At 41.1% G+C, this 24,045-nt stretch overlaps 1 protein-coding gene across 3 annotated transcripts in view; it reads right to left on the reverse strand.

The window, feature by feature from the left end:
• The window catches only part of LOC149211970 (putative triglyceride lipase), a 532,620-nt gene that overhangs the window by 395,708 nt on the left and 112,867 nt on the right, over positions 1–24,045 (reverse strand). For all 3 annotated transcript variants that reach the window (XM_089391636.1, XM_089391634.1, XM_089391635.1), the window contains exon 4: positions 19,200–19,267. In XM_089391636.1, the coding sequence (XP_089247762.1) occupies positions 19,200–19,267 (68 nt within the window). The remainder of the gene's footprint in view (positions 1–19,199; positions 19,268–24,045) is intronic.

Here is a 24,045-nt window from a genome sequence, read left to right on the forward strand (position 1 = left end):
GCGTCAGCCTTCTAGCCCTCTGCGTAAGCTACGTTGGCCGCTCTAAAGCACTGCGCAGCTCCTGGCTATCTCTGCGCGGCCCTGCGTGAGTCCTGGCTACTACTGCATCACTCTCTCTGGCTCCTGCTGTGATCTCCTAGCACTATCTCTACCTCTTTGTCTCTTTGTACTCACTGCCCCTCAGCTGCAACTCCGATCACTGATTCTATCTCTCTTAGCAAACCCCACTCTAGAGAATAGAATGACTACTCATCTGGTGTACTCTCCAAGTGACCCTCAAGCCTCATCTTATACTTTTGTTGTTGACATATCAACGGCCGAGATTAAGTCCCTAATCAATGGCTAAGATTAGATCTGGCTTGATCCATGTCTTTTCGACCATTCTAACACAGTTTTATATTAATCCACATTAATATTTTAATTTCCCTAAGTTTAGACTTAGGGACTCCATTAAAAATATTAATTATTTTAACCTCCCAAACTGTTTAGAATCTGTACAAACTCTTTCTGGGTATTGGAGATCTCATGTGCCCCAATCTCTCCACCAAATTTCATGGCTAGAGCACATCCGATGCTACCTCAAATCAACACTCCCTCTTAGCGAGGAGTGTGCTCTAGTAATACTCCTCAATGAGTATCACCCTGATCATCCAGCATCGGTCCATGTGCTGATGCTAGCCCTGTTGCCCATCATCCTCTGCACTACTGCATTTTGTACTGCAACCCATGGCTCTGCCACTGCCACTGTTGCATTTGTACGGCAGCTCCCTCTACATCCGTGTTGTTGCTTATGGCTCTGCCACTGTTGCATCTGCACTGCATCTCCTCTCATCATGCTGCATTGTGCTTCCCATTGCTGCACTGCAACTCAATTACTGAGAAGTAAGTAACTGATCTCCTAATTTTGACCTCTCTGTTGGGCTAGAGACACCTGTTGATGCTGAAGCTCCCTCTGCCGCTGACAAGTGCTCCCTCTCTGACCTCTGCACTGCTGCAACAACTCCCTGCATCTCGCATCATTGCACACCTCTCTATGCCATCCTGCAGTGGTGCAACACTCTCGTGCCTCTCGCACTGTTGCAACCTACTAGTCTTGCGCTGTCCTGGGAATTCTACACTGTAGCTCTCTCTGTCGCTTCATCCGCATCCGTCTCTACCCACATCCGTCAGTCCTGCTACTCCTCATCGGGGCTCCCGTCGCATGGTCTAATCCAAGAGGCTGGGTACCTCGAGGATCCTGCCCCTCATCGCCTGTAGTCTGTCTGACTACAGCTCGATGTCTCCCCACTTCCGATCAAGTGGTACGTGTGCACTCATGACACAGTCATCATCTATCTCCACTTCCTTCTCTGCCCTTACTGGCGCTGCCTTAGTCTCGGAATTCACTTGCAAATTTGCACACTTTAAATTGTAATATTTTATTAATAATTGAATACTTGAATGATGCTTACATTCCCTCAGACGATATGCCTAAACAGGCAATCACTGGTCACAAGAGTAAATGGTCATGTCTTTTGACAATGACGTTACATTAATTAATAATATTAAAAAATGTTTAAATAAATAATTAATTAACTAGTTAATTATTTATTTATTATATATATTTATTCATATTTTATTTAAACTATTTTATGAATTATTTATTCATAATATTTCCCCCCCTTAAAAATTGCTTTGTCCACAAAGCAAAGGTAACAAAAAATATTGTTGTTGGAACTTCTTTGTTTCCCATGAGGAATCTTCTTCTGGAAGTTTCTTCTATTTGATCAAGTATTCTCTTATGCTTTTGGAGCGCAATACCTTCTCATGGGTCGCGAGAATTCCTTTAGGTTCTAGGGCAATCCTTCCTTCTTCATCGACTTCAAGTATCTCAGTTTGAGCAGTTTGGTTTTGACCTAGTAGTTTTTTGAGACACGAAGCATGGAATACGTTGTGGATATGGCAATTATCTAGTAGTTTCAATCCATAAGCAACGTCATTGATTTTCTTGATTATCTGGAAAGGCCCATAGAATTTCAGAGCTAACTTATTCTTTCCTTGTTGTTTCAAGGACATCAACTTGTAAGGTTGTGGTCTTACGAAGACCCAATCTCCTTCTTTGAATTCTCGTTTTGAACGGTGTTGGTCAGCTTGTTGCTTCATTCGATTTCTGGCAGTTGTTAGGTTTTCCTTTAATATCTGGATAATTTTTTGACTTTCTTCCAAATGGTTCTTCACTACTTGAACCTTAATGTCATTTAATGCAAAATCCTTCCATCTCGGGAGTTCATAACCATAAAGGGCCTGAAAAGGGGTCATTTTGGTTGAGGTATGATAGGTGGTATTGTACCAATATTCTACTAAATGCAACCATTGTGACCATTTATTTTGTTGATCAAATATGAAGCATTGTAGGTATGTTTCTAAACACTTATTTACTATTTATGTTTGACCATCTGTTTTTGGATGGTGGGATGAACTCATTTTAAGGGTTATTCCGGCTTGGTTGCAAAATTCCCTCCAGAAATTTCCCTTAAGTCTTACATTTCTATCACTAATGACGACTTTAGGTAGACCATGTAGCTTGTAGATGTTTTTGCAAAAGACCTTTGCAATTTGCTTGGTTGAGTCTGTTTTCTTGACTGCCATGGAGTGAGCATATTTATTGAGTCTATCTACGACAACAAATATCTTGTCCTTACCATTAGACATAGGTAGACCATCGATGAAATCCATGGAGATTTCTTCCCATTTCTGATTTGGAATATGTAAGGGGTGTAACAACCCAGGAGTTGACGCGTTTTCGCTTTTGCTTCTTTGACACATGTCGCATTCAGCGATGCATCTCTGAATTTCCTTACTCATTCCCTTCCAATAGAATGACTGACATGTGTTGTAGTATGTCTTAAAGAACCCAGCATGCCTGGTTGTAGGGGAATTATGTGATTCCTTTAGAGACTTTATTTTAAGTTTGGATGAAGGACTTAAGTTAATCCTACCTTTATACCATAGTATGTAATTTTCCCATTCAAAATTAGGATGTTGATTGATGTTTTCGATTATCGAACAAGAGTCTGGATCCTTAGCATATTCAGTTTGGATCTTGTCCAGCCAATCAGGAACTACTGCCAATGCGGAGCATGTTGTGGTGTCTTCATCTTTACGTGAAAGAGCATCGACAACCACATTATCCTTTCCCTTTCTGTGCAAATTTTCTATGTCAAGTGCGGCCTGTTTCTGTATCCACTTCTGTTGTTTTGTTGATAATGTTTTTTTGTTGTAATAGGAACTGCAGACTACTATGATCTGTGTGGATTGAAAACTTGCTCCCTAATAAGTATTGATGTCACTTGCTTAATGCATGAATAATGGCCAACATCTCCTTGTGGTAGGTAGACTTCAAGCTTTCCCTTTTATTAAGCTTTCGAATTTCGTAAGCTATGGGGTGATTGTCTTGCATCAATACTGCCCCAATCGCAAATCCTGAGCCATCACACTCTACCACAAAAATTTTGGAGAAATCTGGGGTTGCGAAAACTAGGGTAGATGACATTATATCTTTTAAGGATTCAAAGCATTCGTCTGCCTTATTGTCACATTGAAATGAATTTTTCTTTAGTAAATTCATTATGGGAGCAGTCACATGTGCGTAGTTTTTTATGAACCTTCTGTAGTATCTGGTTAATCCAAGGAATCCCCTAAGTTTTGATATATTCTTCAGCTTGGGCCAATCTTTGATTGCTTTAATCTTGTTGGTGTTGATTTCTGATAGCATCGGATGTGCTCTAAGTCTCAAATTTTGCAGGGAGGCTTAGACACATGCATTTTCCAATACCCAAAAATTGTTATGGGAAATTCCAACAAGATACAGTTTTATTAAAATAATTAATTATTTTTAATGAGACTCTAAACCTAAACTTAGGAAATTAAAATAATTAATGGGTATTAATCCAAACTGTGGGTGAAACTTCTAGAAGAAGGCGGAGATCAAGTCAATATGATCCTAGCCATTGATTAGGATCTAACTTGGGTCGTTATTGATCAACAAGAGGATTATAAGAGAAGGCTTGATGGGCACTTGGAGGATATACCAAAGGCAAATACTCAGTTACCCAAGTAAGATCGATTTTATCACGGGTCGAAGTTCAGCAAGAGAAGGCTTGATGGGCACTTGGAGGATATAACAAAGGCAAATACTCAGTTACCCAAGTAAGATCGATTTTCTCACTGTTCGAAGTTCAGCAAGAGAAAATCGAATCAAAGGGAGAGTTGCAGGTGAGAAAGGAAGAGAGGGCATCAACATCTTTAATATTTTAATTTCCCTAAGTTTAGACTTAGGGACTCCATTAAAAATATTAATTATTTTAATATCTCCTGATCTGTTTAGAATCTGCCCAAACCCTTTCTGGGTATTGGAGATCTCATGTGCCCTAACCTCTCCACCAAATTTCGTGGCTAGAGCACATCCGATGCTACCCCAAATCAACACTCCCTCTTAGCGAGGACTGTGCTCTAGCAATACTCCTCACTGAGTATTACTCTGATCATCCGACATCGGTCCCTGTGCTGATGCTAGGCCTGCTGCCCACCATTCTTTGCACTGTTGTATCCTGTACTGCTGCGCATGGTTCTTCCACTGCCACTGTTGCATTTGTACAACAGCTCCCTCTGCATCTGTGTTGTTGTTGGTCCTTTCTCCCAACACTGCATCCACACTGCAACTCCTCTCATCAAGCTGCATCATGCTGCCCACTGCTGCACTGCAACTCAATTACTAAGAAGTAAGTAACTGATCTCCCAACTCTGACCTCTCTGTTGGCCTAGAGACCCTCTTGATGCTGAAGCTCCCTCTATTGCTGATAAGTGCTCCCTCTCTGACCTCTATTGATTTGGGGCAGCATCAGATGTGCTTTAGCCACGAAATTTGGTGGAGAGGTTGGGGCACATGAGATCTCCAATACCCAAAAAGGGTTTGGGCAAATTCTAAACAAATCAGGAGATATTAAAATAATTAATATTTTTAATGGAGTCCCTAAGTCTAAACTTAGGGAAAATAAAATATTAATGTGTATTAGTATGAATCTGTGTTAGAATGGTCCAAAAGACATGGATCAAGCCAGATCTAATCTTAATCGTTGCTTAAGGACTTAATCTCAGTCGTTGAGATGTCAACAGAAAAAGTATAAGAGGAGGCTTGAGGGGCACTTGGAGAACACACTGAGGGAGACCAGTCAGTTCAATTTCTGGAGCGGGGTTCGCTAAGAAATTGAACCAGTGGTCTGGAGAGCAGTCAAGAGGCAGCAAGTACGAAATAGAGAGACGGGAGAGAGGCAGCAAAGACTGCAAGAAGGGCCTGCATCATCCACGCAAAGGCTACAGGAGTGATGCAGAAGCCCAGAGAGGCTGTGTAGAGCCTCAATAGGCTGACGCAAAGGTCAGTAAGGCCGACGCTGGGTTTAGGAAAGTCCTGGAAGTTTGTCTATCTATGGGTAAGCCAGTTTGGCACCCTGTTGTACAAGGAAATTGCTGAATAATAAAATCCTCCCTTGCTGCACTGGTTTTCCCACATTGGGTTTTTCCGAGGACATTATCCAAAATAACTATGTCAATGTGTGCATATTTATGTTTCTATATTACAATGTGATATCTGCAGCAGTATTTATTTTAATGTTTGTCGAAGTAATTTCATGAATAACTTATGACGAAATAAGTAGGAAAAGTAAATCAGTTGCTGCAATGATAGAGTTTTCACATGGTATCAGAGCAAGTAATCAGAGACAGAAAGGGAAAATCAGTTATGGGTCAAGACCACGATGCAGAGGCATCCACCTCAGGGGACTCACGCAGATTTCAGAAGATTGCACAAGAGAGAGAGAGAGATTTCGATTTCTCTATGTTGGCTTCCAGGTTGGAAGAAGAAGTGGCGTGCATGACTAGTGTTGCATCATCAAAAGTATGGTATATAGACAGTGGAACCTCGTGGCATATGACGAGAATCAGGGAGTGTTTCTCAGAATATCAAGAAGAGAAGATGAACTTTCAGACCACCAACGGGAACAAGGCAAAGTGTACTCCCGTAGGAAAGGGTACCATAGTTTTTCAGACAAAATCGAGAGAGCGGTTTCGTGCCACAAATGTGTTGCAAATACCAGGATTGGGGATCAACTTACTTTCCGTGTCACAACTACAAGGCAAGGGCTATGACGTTTACTTCATCAAGGAAAAGGTATACGTCAAACACCCGAGCTGGAAAAAGAAAGTGCAGATCAAGATTAAAAGTAATCGGTTGTACAGATTACAACTAGAATCTCCAATGGCACTAATAGGTAGTCATGGATACAAAGACTTGAACGAACTTTGGCACAGAAGGATGGCTCACTTGCACCATGGAGCTCTGAGAATTCTCAAGAGCACTGTAACAGGAGTTCTAGATCTGAGTACGAAACGAGATGATGTATGTAGGGGATGCGCTCTAGGAAAGTATGCCAAGGCGGCATTTCCTAGGAGCAACCACAGGGCCAAGAGTGTATTAGAATTGATACACTCAGATATCTGCAGACCTATGTCTGTCAAAGCTCTCAGCGGTGCCGAGTATTTCCTTACCTTCATTGATGACCACTCGAGGAAAACTTGGATCTATTTTTTGAAAACCAAGGATGAGGTTTTCTGTCGATTCAAGGAGTTCAAGGCTCTAGTGGAGAATCTGACAAGTAAGAAAATCAAAGTCTTGCGCTCAGATAATGGTGGAGAATATGTCGATAAGGACTTCACTGATTATTGCGCTAAGGAGGGCATCAGAAGAGAGTGGATATCTCCCTATAATCCAGAGTAGAATGGGGTGGCAAAAAGGAAAAACAAGACTATTGTAGAAGCAGCTAGGGCCATGCTGTATGATCAGAATTTGCCAAAATTCCTGTGGGGAGAAGCATGCAATACAGCTATCTACATTCAGAACAAGACTCCTCATCGGGCATTGGGCAAGATTACTCCAAAGAAAGTCTTCACTAGGAAGACACCTGAAGTCAGTCATTTCAGGATATTTGGGAGTTTGGCAAATTGTCGCATACCCAAAGAAAAGAGGAAGAAGCTAGATCAGACTGTAGAAAAGGGGTAACTGGCAAGATATTGAGAACGTTAAGGCATACAATATCTATCTTCCAGGGAACAGGAAGGTAGTAGTACGACGAGATGTAAATTTCATGGAGGACAGAGCTTTCAGAAGATCTCGTGAAATGCCTTCCAAGGAGCAGTCGAAAGACGATCCGTTGGTCATTCCTCTTCAACCAATGAAAGTGAAGAATCCTTCCTCAGATCAGGAAGATTCTCACGATGAGGAAGAGGAGCAAACAGAAGCACCTATTGTCAGAGGAAGAACCAGCACAGAAATTCGTTAGATTCTACGTGATGCAGAGAACTTCATCAGAGAGACAAGGAATATTGAAAGGGAGTGAAAACAACCAGACAGGTATCAAGTGTTAGTAGCTTAGGATGGAAAGCCTTCCAGCTTCAAAGAGGCAGCTCAACATCAGGTCCGGCTAAATGCGATGGTGGAGGAGTATAACTCCATAATGGTAAATGATGTCTGTGGTAGGTTCAAGATGGATCTACAAGATCAAATATGCTACAGACGGCAGTATTGAAAACTACAAGGCCAGGTTTGTGGCTAAGGGGTATGCTCAAAAGGAAGGGATTGACTATGAGGAAACCTTCGCCCCGGTAGCTAAGTATACATCTATTAGGACAGTGATATCTCTTGCAGCCCAAAAGGGATGGGAGATCCATCAGATGGATGTCAAGACGGCATTTCTGAACGAGGTAATAGAAGAAGTATACATTGAACAACCAGAGGGCTTTGAAACTCATGAGAAGAAATCTCATGTATGCAGACTGAAGAAAGCCTTGTATGGGCTGAAGCAGGCACCAAGAGCGTGGTACGGTCGAACAGATGGCTACTTGCAAAAGATGGGGTTTGTCAAGAGTGACACAGATCCGAATCTCTAATATCTAGTCGTAGAGAGCGAGCCACTTATCTTAGTATTATATGTGGATGATCTCTTCCTGACAGGATCATCCAGACTCATTGAAGACTGTAAGACGAATCTAGCCACAGAGTTCGATATGAAGGATCTGGGACGAATGCACTATTTTCTAGGGTTGGAAGTTTGGCAGCAAAAAGGAGAAATCTTCCTTGGGCAAGGAAGGTATGCTACATAAATTCTAAAAAGGTTCGAGATGGGACACTGTAGACCTATGGCTACGCCAATGATCACCAACTGGAAGAAGATTGATGCATCAGGAGACAAGGATGTCGATCCCACCCTATATTTTAAAACTGACAGCTCATAGGGTCCCTGATGTATCTAGTCAATACCAGGCCAAATATTAGTTATGCTGTCAACACCTTCAGTCAGTTCATGGTGGAACCAAAGAGGGCTCACTGCGCAGTAGCCAAGCACGTTCTCAGGTATTTAAAGGGAATAGTTGATTATGGGCTCTTGTACAACAAGGAGAAGGATATCAGGTTGAGTGGATTTACTGATGCAAATTAGGCAGGAGTTCATTGGATTGGAAAAGTACCTCTGTGTACTGTTTCAACATTGAATCAGGAATAACCTCCTGGCGCAGTAGGAAACAGAAGTCCGTGGCTCTGAGCTCGTCTGAGGCAGAATATATGGCAGCAAGCACAGCTTCGTGTGAGGCCATATGGCTTAGAAAATAGCTGGTAAATCTATTCAAAAGAAATACGGAGGCGACCAGGATCATGTGTGATAATCAGAGTTGCATCAAACTCTCTGAGAATCCAGTATTTCATGATAGGTCAAAGCATATTGATATCCGGTGTCACCTTGTCAGAGATTTTGTCCAACGTGGAGTTGTACAGTTGAGCTACACTCCTACAAGGGAACAAGTGGTAGATATCCTCACCAAGGCCCTTGGAAAGTCAAAATTTGACTACTTCAGGGAAAAGATGGGGATGGTAAAGAACCCCTTTCAGAAGTAGTGTGTAAGCAGCACGAATGAAGAGGGAGTTGCAGTGAAGATGCAGTGTTCGGAGAAAGGACCAACAACAACACAGATGCAGAGGGAGTTGCAGTGTTGGAAGAAATGACCAACAACAGCACAGATGCAGAGGATGTGTAGTGCGGATGCAGTGTTGGGAGAAAGGACCAAGAGCAGCTTGGATGCAGAGGGAGCTGTCATACAGATGTAGTAGTGGCAGTGACAGAACCATGGGCAACAGTGCAAAGGATGTTGGGCAGGGAGGCCTAGCATCAACACAGGTAACAATGCCGGATGATCAGAGTAATACTCAGTGAGGAGTATTGCTAGAGCACAGTCCTCGCTAAGAGGGAATGTTGATTTGGGGTAGCATCGGATGTGCTCTAGCCACGAAATTTGGTGGAGAGGTTGAGGCACATGAGATCTCCAATACCCAGAAAGGGTTTGGGCAGATTCTAAACAAATCAGGAGATATTAAAATAATTAATATTTTTAATGGAGTCCCTAAGTCTAAACTTAGGGAAAATAAAATATTAATGTGTATTAATATGAATTTGTGTTAGAATGGTGCAAAAGACATGGATCAAGCCAGATCTAATCTTAGTCGTTGATTAGGGACTTAATCTCGGTTGTTAAGATGTCAATAGAAAAAGTATAAGAGGAGGCTTGAGGGGCACTTGGAGAACACACTGAGGGAGACCAGTCAGTATAATTTCTAGAGCAGGGTTTGCTGAGAAATTGAACCAGTGGTCTGGAGAGCAATCAGGAGACAGCAAGTACGGAACAGAGAGACGGGAGATCAACACAGAAGAGGCAGACGCAAAACCAGAGGAAGCCACGCAGAGGCAGCAAAAACTGCACAGAGCCAGAAGCGCCTGCGTCATCCATGCAGAGGCTACAGGAGTGACACCAAAGCCCAGAGAGGCTGCGTAGAGCCTCAGTAGGCTGACGCAGATAGGTTCAGGCTGTAGCAGAGGTCAGTAGGGCCTACGCTGGGTTTAGGAAAGTGCTGGAAGTTTGTCTATCTGTGGGTAAGCCAGTTTGGCACCCTGTTGTACAAGAAAATAGTTGAATAATAAAATCCTCCCTTGCTACACCGATTTTCCCACATTGGGTTTTTTCGAGGACATTAGTCCAAAATAAATGTGTCAATGTGTGCATATTTATGTTTCTGTATTATGATGTGATATTTGCAGCAACATTTATTTTAATGTTTGTCAAAGTAATTTCATGAATAACTTATGATGAAATAAGTAGGAAAAGTAAATCAGTTGCTGTAGTGATAGAATTTTCACAAAGAGGACACAGAGCAGGGAGACAGCGCAAAGGCAGGTTGACACAGAAAGAGGCAGGGCAGAGGCAGGTTGACGCTGGGACTATGTGCGCAGCTTGACACTAGGCTAGTGTGGGAAAATTGACGTAGAGGGACGCCAAGGGACTTAGAGGGAAGAGGAGTACTTCTCCTGGACCAGAGATTTGTCAGGAAGCGTATGTAAATTTTCTCACTTCTGTTTTGCTGAAGAATAATAAAGAAACCCTCATCTATTGCACCAGTTTTCCCACATCGGGTTTTCTCGGGGACAATTGTCCAAAAATAACTGTCATTGTGATTTAATTTGTACCAGTGTTTTTCTTTGCATTTACTTTCTGCAATATTTTAATTGTGAAAGCTGCAATAGTTCATATTTCGATATTTGTCGTAAGAACACTATGAATAACTTATTTCTGAGATAATAAGAGAAGAAATAATATTAATCACTGCAGTTGGATTTCTATTTAAAAATTTTCACCTTTGGGGTCTACTTTGACTCCTTTAGATATGATGTGTCCCAAATAGTCGGCTTCCTTTTGTCCAAAGGTACATTTTGATAATATTGCATAAAATTGATTCTTCTCCAACACAAAAAGTACTTCTAGATGCTTGAGGTGCTCCTTCCATGTTTTTCTATAAACGAGGATATCGTCAAAGAAGACCAATACGGATTTTCACAGGTATGGGTAGAAGAGTTCATTCATGGTTACCTGGCACGTGGGTGGTGCATTTGTTAGACCAAATGACATTACATTAAACTCATAATGCCCTTCATGAGTTCTGAACGCAGTCTTTTTGACATCTTCTAATCTTACTCGAATTTGATAATAGCCGGACCTCAAATCTAATTTGAAAAATATTTTGCACCATGGAGTTTGTCAAGCATCTCATCAATAAATGGAATGAGAAATTTGTGTTTACTAGTAATCTTGTTTAATCCTCGATAATCTATACATAATCAGAACGATTTGTCTTTCTTTCTGACTAACACTACTAGAGCCGCATATGGACTTCTGCTTTTCGTAATAACTCCACATTTTAACAAATCTTGTATTAGCCTTTCTATCTCTATTTTATGATGATGGCGAATGGCTTGACATTTATAGGTGTCGCATATGGATTAACTTCAACGATGTGTTCGATCTTTCTTTTGGGAGGTAATTTCATCAGCAATTCCTGAAATACTTTGTCATATTTCCAAATTAGGGATGTAACTTCAGACTACTGGTGAGTCCCTTCCATCGATAACAACTCTAAATGTTGGCACTGTGCGACGAACACCAGAGCTCCTTTGCGAATAAGTTTCTTCATTTGTTCTGCAGATATGATTTGGGTAGGAGCCTGGAAGCCGAACAATTTATACTTTCTTCCATTCCACTTGAACTTAATGAATTGTTTCTAGTGGTTTCCGGAAGATGTCCCCAATGTTTCTAACCATTGTATTCCCAACACGACATCTACTGTTGAAGTTTCCAAGTCTACCAGTTAGAAACCCTCCATGCACTTTACTTATTTATTCCTACCTACTTGTTCCGTTACTTAACAAGTTATTTACAATGTAAATACTGGAAATAAACACTAGTGCATGCTCAACATATTATAGATCAACAACTGAAGGAAATAGAAACAATCACACCAAATGACACCGTTATTTTTGGACCAATATCCCCGAGAAAACCCAATGCGGGAAAACCGGTGCAGCTATCTGAGGGTTTTCTGACTAAGCAATTTCAAAGTACAATCTGGGTGCCAAATCTGGCTTACCCAACAGATAATTTCCTTGGCAATAGTACCTCTCAGTCTAAGACAAATTTCCCGGATGAAACCATGGATAAACCTTCTAGCAGCTCCTCAGCTCCAATTTGCCCCAGAAACCCCAGCGTCTGCCTTTCTAGACTGTGTCAGCTTTTGGAGGCCCTGCATCAACCTTCTAACCCTCTGCGTCAGCAACACTGGCCTCTCTGAAGCACCGTGCAGCTCTCGGCTGCCTCTCCCTGGCCCTGCGTGAGCCCTGGCTACTACTGCGTCACTCTCCCTAGCTCCTGCGTTGCTCTCCTGGCACTATCTCTGTCTCTCTGTACTCAATGCCCCTCAGCTGCAACTCCAATCACTAATTCTATCTCTCTTAGCAAACCCCGCTCTAGAGAATAGAATGATTGATCATCTGGTGTGCTCTCCAGGTGACCCTCAAGCCTCCTCTTAAACTTGTCCAGTTGTCACATCAACGGCTGAGATTAAGTCCCTAATCAACGGCTAAGATTAGATCTGGCTTGATCCATGTCTTTTGGACCATTCTAAAACAGTTTCATATTAATCCGCTTTAATATTTTAATTTCCCTAACTTTAGACTTAGGGACTCCATTAAAAATATTAATTATTTTAACATCTCCTGATCTGTTTAGAATCTCCCCAAACCCTTTCCGGGTATTGGAGATCTCATGTGCCCCAACCTCTCCACCAAATTTCGTGGCTAGACCACATCCGATGCTAACCCCAAATCAACACTCTGTCTTAGCGAGGACTATGCTCTAGCAATACTCCCCACTGAGTATTACTCCGATCATCCGGCATCAGTCCCTGTGCTGATGATAAGCCTGCTGCCCACCATCCTCTGCTTTGTTGTATCCTGTACTGCTACCCATGGTTCTTCCACTGCCACTGCTGCATCTGTACGACAACTCCCTCTACATCCATGTTGTTGTTGGTCCTTTCTCCCAACACTGCATCCGCACTGCAACTCCTCTCATCATGTTGCCCACTGCTGCACTGCAACTCAGTTACTAAGAAGTAAGTAACTGATCTCCAAACTCTGACCTCTCTGTTGGCCTAGAGACCCTCCTGATGCTGAAGCTCCCTCTGCTGCTGACAAGTGCTCCCTCTGACCTCTATTGATTTGGGGTAGCATCGGATGTGCTCTCGCCACGAAATTTGGTTGAGGGGTTGGGGCACATAAGATCTCCAATACCTAGAAAGAGTTTGGGCAGATTCTTAACAGATCAGGAGATATTAAAAAAATTAATATTTTTAATGGAGTCCCCAAGTCTAAACTTAATGAAAATAAAATATTAATGAGTATTAATATGAATCTATGTTAGAGTGGTCCAAAATACATGGATCAAGCCAGATCTAATCTTAGCCGTTGATTACGGACTTAATCTCCGACGTTGAATCGTCAACAGGAAAAGATCAGTCATTCTATTCTCTAGAGCAGGATTTGCTAGGAGAGATAGAATCAGTGATCGGGAGAGCAGTTGAGGGGCATTGAGTACAGAGAAGTAGAGAAGGCAGAGATTGCGAGAGAGCAGCGCAGCAGCCAAGGACGGTGACGCAGAGCCTGTAAGGAATCACACAGGGCCACGCAGAGGCGGCCAAGTGTTGCGCAAAGCACCAAAGGGGCCAGCGCAACTGACGCAGCGGTTCCCAAAGCTGACGCAAGACCTCCTGGCGCTGACGCAAGGCCAGTGGGAGACAGAGAGGGGCTAACGCAGTCCAGATTGGGCAGACGTTGGGGTTGCAGAAGCAATTTTGTGCTGAAGAGCTGCCGGAAGGATTTTCTAGGGTTTCAGCCAAGAGATTTCTCTCAAACTGTGAGGTATAGCTGCTAAAGAAATTCTCTGTTGGGTAGGCCAGTTTCGGCACCCAGATTGTACTCTAATATTACTTAATAAGAAAACCCTCAGATAGCTACACCGATTTTCCCACATTGGGTTTTTTCGGGGACATTGGTCCAAAAATAATGGTGTCATGTGGTGTGTTTGTTCTTGTTTCTTTTAGTTGTTGATCTGTAATATGTTGCGCATGCACTGGTGTTTATTTTTAGTATTTACTTTGTAAATAACTTGTTAAAGAAAAAATAACAAGTAGGTAGGAATAAATCAGGAAAAGTGCATGAAGGGTTTCTAAACTAAGTAAATTTAGAAACTTCAACATGGTATCAGAGCATGATTGCAGATCACAAGAGGACTAAAAGACATTAGCCGAGCAGAGCAATAGCAGCAGAAAACAGTTGTCCCTAGGTGACAAAAGTTGTTTCTAGCAGCACAAAAGCCAAGGAAGTGCGACGCAGAGCCAACCAGAGCCACGCAGAAGAAGCCAAGAACTGTGCAAAGCCTCAGAGAGGCCAGCGCTGCTAACGCAGAGGGCCAAAGGGCTGACGCAAGGCATCCCAGGGCTGACGTAGACCCATCCAAGGTTACGCAGAGGCAGCGTGAGGCAGAGAAGGGCTAACGCAGTTCAGAGAGAGGCAGTTGCTGGAGTCTAGAAGGCTGCAAAAATATTGCAGAGTGGAGCTGGTGAGGTACTGTAGTCAGAACAGTACCTGACAGAGCAAGGCCAGAGGAGTTGTTACCGAGGGTTTCTAGCCTAGGAACCTGGATCAGCAGTGCAAGTGCACAAGACGATCAAAGTAGAGGGCATCTCGACAAGCGGCAAAAGAATTTCCAAAAGGGAAATCAGGACTCAGAGGGAGTCCAGAAGAGAACTTCCAGATGGCAAGTAGAGACTCAGAGGAGTCGAACAAAGAACTTCCAAGAGGGAAGTAGAGGAGCATCATGGCAATACACGGGGTAAGAGACCAGGACAAACTGGACGGAGCATCGAACTTCGCAGTCTGGAAGGCCAAAATCTTATCAATGCTTGACAAGAATCGTGTCAAGAACTTCGCCTTAAAGACAATAGCTATCACAGTCGACCCAAATGATAATGACAAGTACGAAGAGGCAATGGCGAGGGCCAAGTGTGTTATCCTTGATGGGGTCAACGATCATGTGGTACTGGTACCACATATAGCCGAGAAGGAAACGGAAGTTGAGATGTGGGAGGCTCTCAAGAACCTGTACTAGCATACTTCTGTGCAGAGAAGAATGTTGCTCGAGAATCAGATGAGATTGTATCAGATGAAGAAGGGTCAAACGATTGACTCCTTCCTCGGAGGACTGAATGAGATCCAAGATCAGTTGACTGCTATAGGAGCGACACCAGATCAGGAGCTTATGGTGAGGACAACACTGAATGTTGTCTTAGAAGATTGGGAAGTGTTTGTCTAGGGTATCCTGGGCAGAGGATCTCTCCTACCTTGGGACAAGATGTGGGCAACTCTTCGCGAGGAAGAGATCAGACCGGAGTCAAAGACAAGTAGCAGCATCAAAGGGATCAAGGTCAAGTAGGAGGAGGAGGATGTGACCCTAGCATATGAGGGAAAGCAAGAGAAGCGAAAGAAGAAAGGTCTCTCCAAGATCAAGTGCTTCCACTGTGGGGAGATGGGTCATTATGCAACCCAGTGCCCAAGGAGGAAGAGTAAGGGAGAGTCTTTCGAGACTAACGCAGCGCCAGCACGGGCATAGAAGGAAGTTTTGGCAGACAATGATTGTGCCATGAGTGCACACATGCCACTTGAGCGGAAGTGGGGAGACATCGAGCTATAGTCAGGTGGACTACAGGCGATGATGGGCAGGATCCTCGAGGAACCCAGCCTCTTGGATTAGACCTTGCTACAAGAGCCCCGACAAGGTGTAGCAGGATTGGTTGAGTGGGTAGAGACGGATGTTGATGGAGCGACAGAGAGAGCTACAGTGCAAGACTCCGAAGACAACGCAGAGCTAGCAGGCTACAGCAGTGCGAGAGGCACAGGAGTGTTGCACCAATGCAGGAAGGCATGGAGAGGTGTGCAACGGTGTGAGATGCAGGCAGTTGTCGCAGTAGCACAGAGGTCAGAGAGAGGGAGCACTTGTCAGCGACAGAGGGAGCTTTAGCATCAGTGGGTGTTTCTAGCCCAACAAGGAGGATAGTTGGGAGATCAGTTACTTACTTCTCAGTAACTGAGTTGTAGTGCAGCAGTGGGTAGCACGATGCAGCATGATGAGAGAATTCTTGCTCGTCTTTTCTTTTGAGTAACTATTGGATTTTTCATTACTGGCATTTGGTGTTTTATGGAATTTATATTTTTTGCTCAATAATTTGTTGATTTGGGGTAGCATGGATGTGCTCTAGCCACGAAATTTGGTGGAGAGGTTGGGGCACATGAGATCTCCAATACCCAGAAAGGGTTTTGGCAAATTCTAAACAGATCAGGAGATATTAAAATAATTAATATTTTTAATGGGGTATCTAAGTCTAAACTTAGGGAAAATAAAATATTAATGTGTATTAATATGAATCTGTGTTAGAATGGTCTAAAAGGCATGGATCAAGCCAGATCTAATCTTAGTCGTTGATTAGGGACTTAATCTCGGCCGTTGAATCGTCAACAGGAAAAATATAAGAGGAGGTTTGAGGGTCACTTGGAGAACACACCAGATGATCAGTCATTCTATTCTCTAGAGCGGGGTTTGCTAAGAGAGATAGAATCAATGATCGGGAGAGCAGCTGAGGGGCATTGAGTACAAAGGAATAGAGAAGGCAGAGATTGTGTCGGGAGAGCAGCACAGCAGCCAAGGAGGGTGACGCAGAGCTTGCAAGGGCTCACGCAGGGCCACACAGAGGCAGCTAAGTGCTCCGCAGAGCACCAGAGGGGCTAGCGTAGCTAACGCAGAGGCTCGCAGCGCTGACATAGGGCCTCCTGGGGCTGACGCAGGCCAAGAAAGGCTGACACAGGGCCAGTGTGAGACAGAGAGAGGCTGACGCAGTCCAGATTGGGCAGACGCTGGGGTTGCATGAGCAGTTTTGTGCTGAGGAGCTACCGGAAGGGTTTTCCGGGGTTTTAGCTAGTTGATTTCTCTCAAACTATGAGGTATAGCTGCTAAGGAGATTCTCTATTGGGTAGGCCAATTACAGCACCCAGATTGTACTCTGATATTGCTTAATAAGAAAACCCTCAGATAGCTACACCGGTTTTCCCACATTGGGTTTTTCTGGGGACATTGGTCCAAAAATAATGGTGTCATGTGGTGTGTTTATTCTTGTTTCTTTTAGTTGCTAATCTGTAATATGTTGAGCATGCACTGGTGTTTATTTTCAGTATTTACCTTGTAAAAAACTTGTTAAAGAAAAATTAACAAGTAGGTAGGAATAAATCAGGAAAAGTGCATGAAGGGTTTCTAAATTAAGTAAACTTAGAAACTTCAACATAATTATTGTTGCATGTCTAGCTTCTTCAATAGTTTTGGCATTGTACAGCGTCAATTTTGCTCGGATATACTCCTTAAGTCCACATCGATACATTTTTAGCAGTTCTTCATCAGAGAATCCTCTTTGTCTTACAGCTAATACTTCCCATTCGTGGGTGTATTCGCTTACAGACCCTTTGACATTAGTGACAATTTTTCCAGCATTTATTTGGGTAAATAAATAAATTGTTGGAGATAAAATAAATTGCCGTGAGAAAATAAGTCTGGCTGTTATTTGAAATTTAACAAGATCTAATACAACAGGGAATTAGTCTAGTGTTTCATTATAAAAAGTAACAATTATATCACCAATTAAAGATGGCAAATCTTTCCCTTAGAGGGGACAAGATTCATACATTAGGGGTATACGAGTTTAAAGATAGAATAATAAATCATTAATAATAAATGGACAACACATTATAATGTTGACAATTATATTTATATAGATCTTATACATGTTCTTAATTGGGCACAACAAATTAATAGTTCCTACAGAAAGGTAAATAATCTTATTAATAATTTCACATTTATGGTTATGACTAGCTAAATTACATATTATTGGAGCTTTTCTATAAATATGTCATTCTGTTAAGTTATGGTATGTTCTACGCTTAGAGCAATTTACTTCAATTCTTCTTATGTTCTATGCTTAGAGCAATTTACTTCAATTCTTCTTATTAACCCAATGTCAATTCTCAATATAGCAATCACATTAACATTAGTACAATGTTGATAGAACATAAATAAAATCGATAGAAGACAAGCCAAGACAAGAGACACAAGATGTGGCCGCTAGCCAGGGACAAACCCCAATGCAGGGAAACCCCTTGATCAATTCTTCTATATTTTTCAATAATTCAGCAGAGAGAGAGAGAGATAGTACAATATCACAAATCTGTGATTTATAGCAGCAGCAACATAAATCAAATCAGCAAGGTCAAAGCTGGTCAAACAACTCACCAATGACCTTAAGATATCCTAGGAGAACTCAGCCTCCAATAGCAAGTATGTGCAGCCAAAAACTGTCAAAGAAAGAAGGTCAAATCAGCAATGAAAGCTACAGCCAACTGCAGCCAACGCTAACCAGTCAACGCTGTCCCAAATCAGCGCTTCAAAAGTCAACGCAGCAATTCATCTAGCCTCGGAGAGGCTGCCCATGCAAAGCCAGTCAAAAGGGTAAGACGTTGGTAAAAGCAGCCCTAAATCACCCCAAACAGATGGTTGTACCCTCCTGCGTTCTCGCTGCCCTAATCTGCGTCCTCACGATGATGTCGTAGAGATCTGCGTCCTTCTTCAAAGCTGCCCAAGAGATCTGTGTCCTCCTTCCTTTTGTATACCCAAGAGACAAGGAAGAGATGAGAAGATGAGAGTGAAATGAGACACAATGTCTCCTTCCTTTATATGCAACATTGAGGTTAGTTGGGGGTGTGCAACACAACTTAACTTGCTGGCCGACCTTAACAAATTGTCAAAAAATACAAATAAATTCATATCTCCATGAATACGTCGGAATCAGATGATCGTTAGATCAATCCTACACCTCTCGATGAGAGGAATACAAGAAAAATATCAGCTGCCATAAATAAGATGACCCACATGGAGTATGGCCCTAGTTGCCAATTTTAACACATTCCTTTAAAGTTTACCTTTATCTTATTTTGCAACAAATTCACTTCCCAATTTTCAATTCCAACTGTGTAACAAATCATTAATGCTTGGGGTATGCTTATCAATGATAAGAAGATTGATTTTGATATTCCCTAAAATGAGATGCAATATAGTATCTAGGTGAAATTAATGCTTACGCCCAAATGATTTTACTCTTTACAACGCAATCACCAAGCTGCATGACTACATAAGGATCGCTTGTTCCCTGCAAAGATCAAACACTAATAAGATTTGAAAATAAAGAAAGCATTTGCATATATTAATTTCAAGGAGTAGCTGTAGACTCAATATTATAATCAGCATTTCTACATATAAATCACCATATCTCCACAAAATGTGACTTCTAGAATGTCCTCATGATAAAACAATGATGAATAATATTTTTCTATAAATATTAGGTGTATTTAAAAAAAGAACGTACAACTATAATTTTCTTCTATATTTTCAAGGATTAACGAATACAAAAGAGAAACCTCAGATCTCAAAAGTTAAATGAATGAGAAAAAAAAAAATGGCTTTAAAAAATCATAAACAAACACGAAAAACCACTTCATATGATGGAAAATAGACACGAAGCAATTAAATTTATCTTTTTAGAGGACACAAGAATGGAATTTTATTTACAAACCAGTCAATGAGTTTTTCAATAATGATATAGTTTTACTGTCATTATCTTCCCAAAGACCTAAGAAAACCTTTATAAATAGAGGTTCAAATAAAGCTTCTAATAAATTATCAAAGGCTCCTGTTGTGAATCTTGTTCAGGTCTCAAAATATTGCTGAAAGTTAATAGTCCATGCATATTTTGTACAACAAATATTTGTAGATCATCCCTCATTTCATCCATTTAGTGTAAACTATGTGACTGTGCTCCTCTTCTGAAAGAAAGTCATCAAGCCAATAGGAAAGACTTTGCTGCTTCCTTCTTGATAAGTTAGTCCAATTTGTCTTCCAGTGACTACTTAGAATTCTTTAACTTCCCAATTTGTGTAAGTAGGTTTTGATTATGATTCCTTAGATGTGAAAATTTTTCATTTTCCGATTTGTAGACTTTAACTTTAATGCCTAGATTCTCAAGTTTCTCATCTTGTAACTTTCTGATTTGTTCTAACAACCTTTCATTGAGGCTTCTTAAGTGAGAATTTTCTTCATCTTTTTCTGATAGGGTATTGAATTCCTTCTTGAGATCTTCCTTCTCTTGTTCTAATCATTTGTTATACTGTTTCATAACCTTTGTCTATGGACTTGTCCAAGTAATTTTTGACTATGGTCTTTTACGCAAGAAATTTCCTTGTCTTTTTCTAATAAGTCTCTGTAAAATGTATCTTTGAGATCTTTATATTGTAAAATGTATCCTTGAGATCTTTTTATTTCCCTTAATGATACTTTCTTGGTTTGTCGATGTTTGGCTAGTTTGTCCTCTAGCTTTTTTATGTGTGAGTTATCTTGATCTTCCCATTCTAATTTCTAGGTAAATTGGATTGTGGTATCCTGTATGAATGTTGTTTGGTACTTGACTTGCAAATTGGATCCCATTTCTTTCTATTCTTAAACTACATATTCCTCCATTTCAATGTCACAGTTTCATTGTTGTTTGGTACTCGACTTGCAAATTAATTCCCATTTCTTTCTATTCTTAAACTACATATTCCTCCATTTCAATGTCACAGTTTCATTTCAAGAGACCATATTTGTCCCAACAAATTTTAGTTTCTTTAAGTTTCATCATGATTTGATCTATCTGTTTACATCTCTTCATCTATGCTTCCATCTTATATATATATATATATATATAAACTTTGAATATTTTTCTCCTTTGTAATTTTTTTGTACATTAATGAGTATTACTTTAATATTGTCCCACAATTTTTTTTAAATACTCTTTATTAAATACCCCTCCTTACTGATTTATATAAAGGATTTATATTTGCCACTCTATAGTATGTTAGAAATTCATATACAGTGCAGTACAGGAAATAATTTTCTTGTTTTTCTGACTTCATGTTGAGAAATCATATTACTTGCATACATGTCGTGTTGATTTCTCTTACATGATAATTACTTGTGAATGTTTGTTGGCTTCTTATTAAAGTTATATCGTTCCTCATCAAGCAATTATCAAAATGTACAAAACATGAAGATCACAAGAGACAAAGAACAAAAGAAATTAAGCTCCAAGCCAGGGCTAAACCCCACAAGGGGGTAAACCCAAAAGTTTCTTCTTATAGAATTAGATCAAAGTGAGATATCCAAGACCCAAGACCAATACAATACTCAAATCTCCAAGATGCTAAATCAAGCCCTCCTCCAAAACATCCTTCCAGCAAAAATTCCAGCAACAAGATCAACCTTCAATAAGAGAATTGTCCCAAGAGAATTTCCAAATGTGCAAGCTCAAGAAAACTTTCTCCTTTACACGTGCAAGCATCAGACAGATCAGATTTTGGCCTCTTCTTCCTTTCCTTAACTTCGCTCCTTTTTCACATTGTTGTAGAAGAATAGATGATCAGATGATGCAAATTCATATCTCCAAATGAGCTCAACTCATCCTTTATTTATACTTTTTCAGAGGGGTTCGAATAGATGTCTCTTCCTAATGTATGATCAGATGGATGTCAAAACGGCATTTCTGAACGTTGTGATAGAAGAAGAGGTATACATTGAACAACCAGAGGGCTTTGAAACACATGAGAAGAAGTCTCATGAATGCAGATTGAAGAGCTGTACAGTTGAGCTATGAGGAGTTGTACAGTTGAGCTACACTCCTACAAGAGAACAGGTGGCAGACATCCTTACCAAGGCCCTTGGAAGAACCAAGTTTGATTATTTTAGGGAGAAGATGGGGATGATAAAGAATCCATTTCAGTAGCAGAAAATGGGTATGATGTTGTAGTGCAGTAGCAGTGAGCAGTAACACGATGCAACATGATGAGAAGGAGTTTGCAGTGCAGATGCAGTGTTGGGAAGAAGGACCAGCAACAGCACTAATGCAGAGGGAGTTACAGTGCAAATCCAGTGTTGAGAAGATGGACCAGTAGCAGCACGGATGCAGAGGGAGTTGTAGTATAGATGTGGCAGTGGCAGTGATAGAGCCATGGGCAGCAGTACAAGATGCAGCAGTGGAGAGGATGTTGAGCAGGGAGGCTTAGCATCAGCACAGGTACCGACGTCGTGTGGAGTGCTACTAGAGCACATTCCTTGCTAAGAGGGAGTGTTGATTTGGGGTAGAATCGGATGTGCTCTAACCATGAAAATTGGTGGAAAGGCTTAAGCACATGAGATCTCCAAGACCCAGAAATGGTTTGGGCAGATTCTAACCGGTTTGGGAGATATTAAAATATTTAATATTTTTAATGGAGTTCTTAAGTCTAGATTTAGGAAAAATAAAATATTAATGGGTATTAATATAAAATTGGATTAGAAGGGTCCAAAAGTCATGGATCAAGCCAAATCTAATATTAGCTGTTGATTAGAGATTTAATCTCAGTCGTTGAAGGACCAACAGGAAAAGTATAAGAAGAGGCTTGAGGGTCAGTTGGAGAACACACTGAGGGAAACCAGTCAGTTCGATTTCTGAAGCAGGGTTAGCTGAGAAATTCGAACTAGAGGTCTGGAGAGCAACAGGAGATAGCAAGTACGGAACAGAGAGTCGAGAACAGCACCAGGAGAACAACGCAGAGGTTGCAAACTGCGCAGTCACTAGAAGGCCTGCGTGGGTGACACAGAGAGGCCCAGTGCTGACGCAGAGAGGCAAGGGTTGACGCAGAGGGTCTGGGAGCTACGCAAAGGTCAACCAGGCCGACATTGAGACTGGAGGAACTGCTGAGGAAATTTCTCTCTGTTGGGTAAGCCAGTTTGACACCCAATTGTACTAAAGAATTGCTGAATAATAAAATCCTCCCTTGCTGCACCGGTTTTCCCACATTGGGTTTTTCCAGGGACTAATTGACCAAAATATTTGTGTCGATGAGTTAATTCTTGTGCATGTGTTTGTTTCTGTATTATGTGATATCTGCAGCAGAATTTATTTTAATGTTTACTGAAGGATTTTCATAAATAACTTATTGGGAAATAAGTAGGTAAAATAAATTAATTGTTGCAGTGATAGAATTTTCACACTGGAAAAATTAAGAGAAGATCACCATCATTAGAAGTAATTATCAGTTTTCAAAAATATTGTGCTTGTATCCATTGCACTAGAAAAATCAACAGTCTGATTATCCCCAACTATTCTAAGCATTGGCCCTTCTTTGACTCATTTATTATGACAAAGAAATAGCGTGTTTTCTCCAAAACAATCAAGAGCCAAGTATTGAAGAAAGAGATCTGGTTAGGGAAAGGAAGTTTAAAAGAGACGACAAAAGTCGTGTCAATCACCTCCATCAATTTGTCTAAAAGCCTTATGACAAGTTCGATTTTGAGTGTACACGAAGAAAATGGGCTACAAACTAATGCAATAACTCAATACAACAAAATATGCCACTAATAGCCCAGATGTGTGGGTCAAAACTCCTCCCAAGCAAGATGTCAAACCATTTTAGGGAAAATAAAGTTCCAAAAATGCAAGAATGAGCTCAATCTATCTCCAACCATCATAATCAACCAAGTGATTGAGCATAAGCCCTTAAACCAAGTCTCAAAATGTTTCAATATGTCAAAATCCAACTCTAGGTGCATTGTGTAATCTCAGTGGGGGACATCAAGGCAACGTGGTACAATCTCTCTCAAGCGTTGGGGCTCCATGAGGTGGTACAAGCCCTCCCTAGTCATCCTAGGGATGACTGTGAAATTTTCAAGTCTATTGCAACAACTGGAAATTATTCTTCTAACTGATTAATATTAAGGGTAGTTTATTTGCTACAGCAAACAACGAATAAAATCACAACTGCAATATTCACCAAGATAAAATATGTTGTGGAAAATAACTAGAACTAAGAAATATAGAGAACACAATAAAATGACACCGTTATTTTTGGCCCCAGA

Source organism: Pinus tabuliformis, chromosome 1_1 (genome assembly GCF_031772625.1).
Source record: "Pinus tabuliformis cultivar Carrire ecotype Pingquan chromosome 1_1, CPIR1, whole genome shotgun sequence".
Taxonomy (NCBI): domain Eukaryota; kingdom Viridiplantae; phylum Streptophyta; class Pinopsida; order Pinales; family Pinaceae; genus Pinus; species Pinus tabuliformis.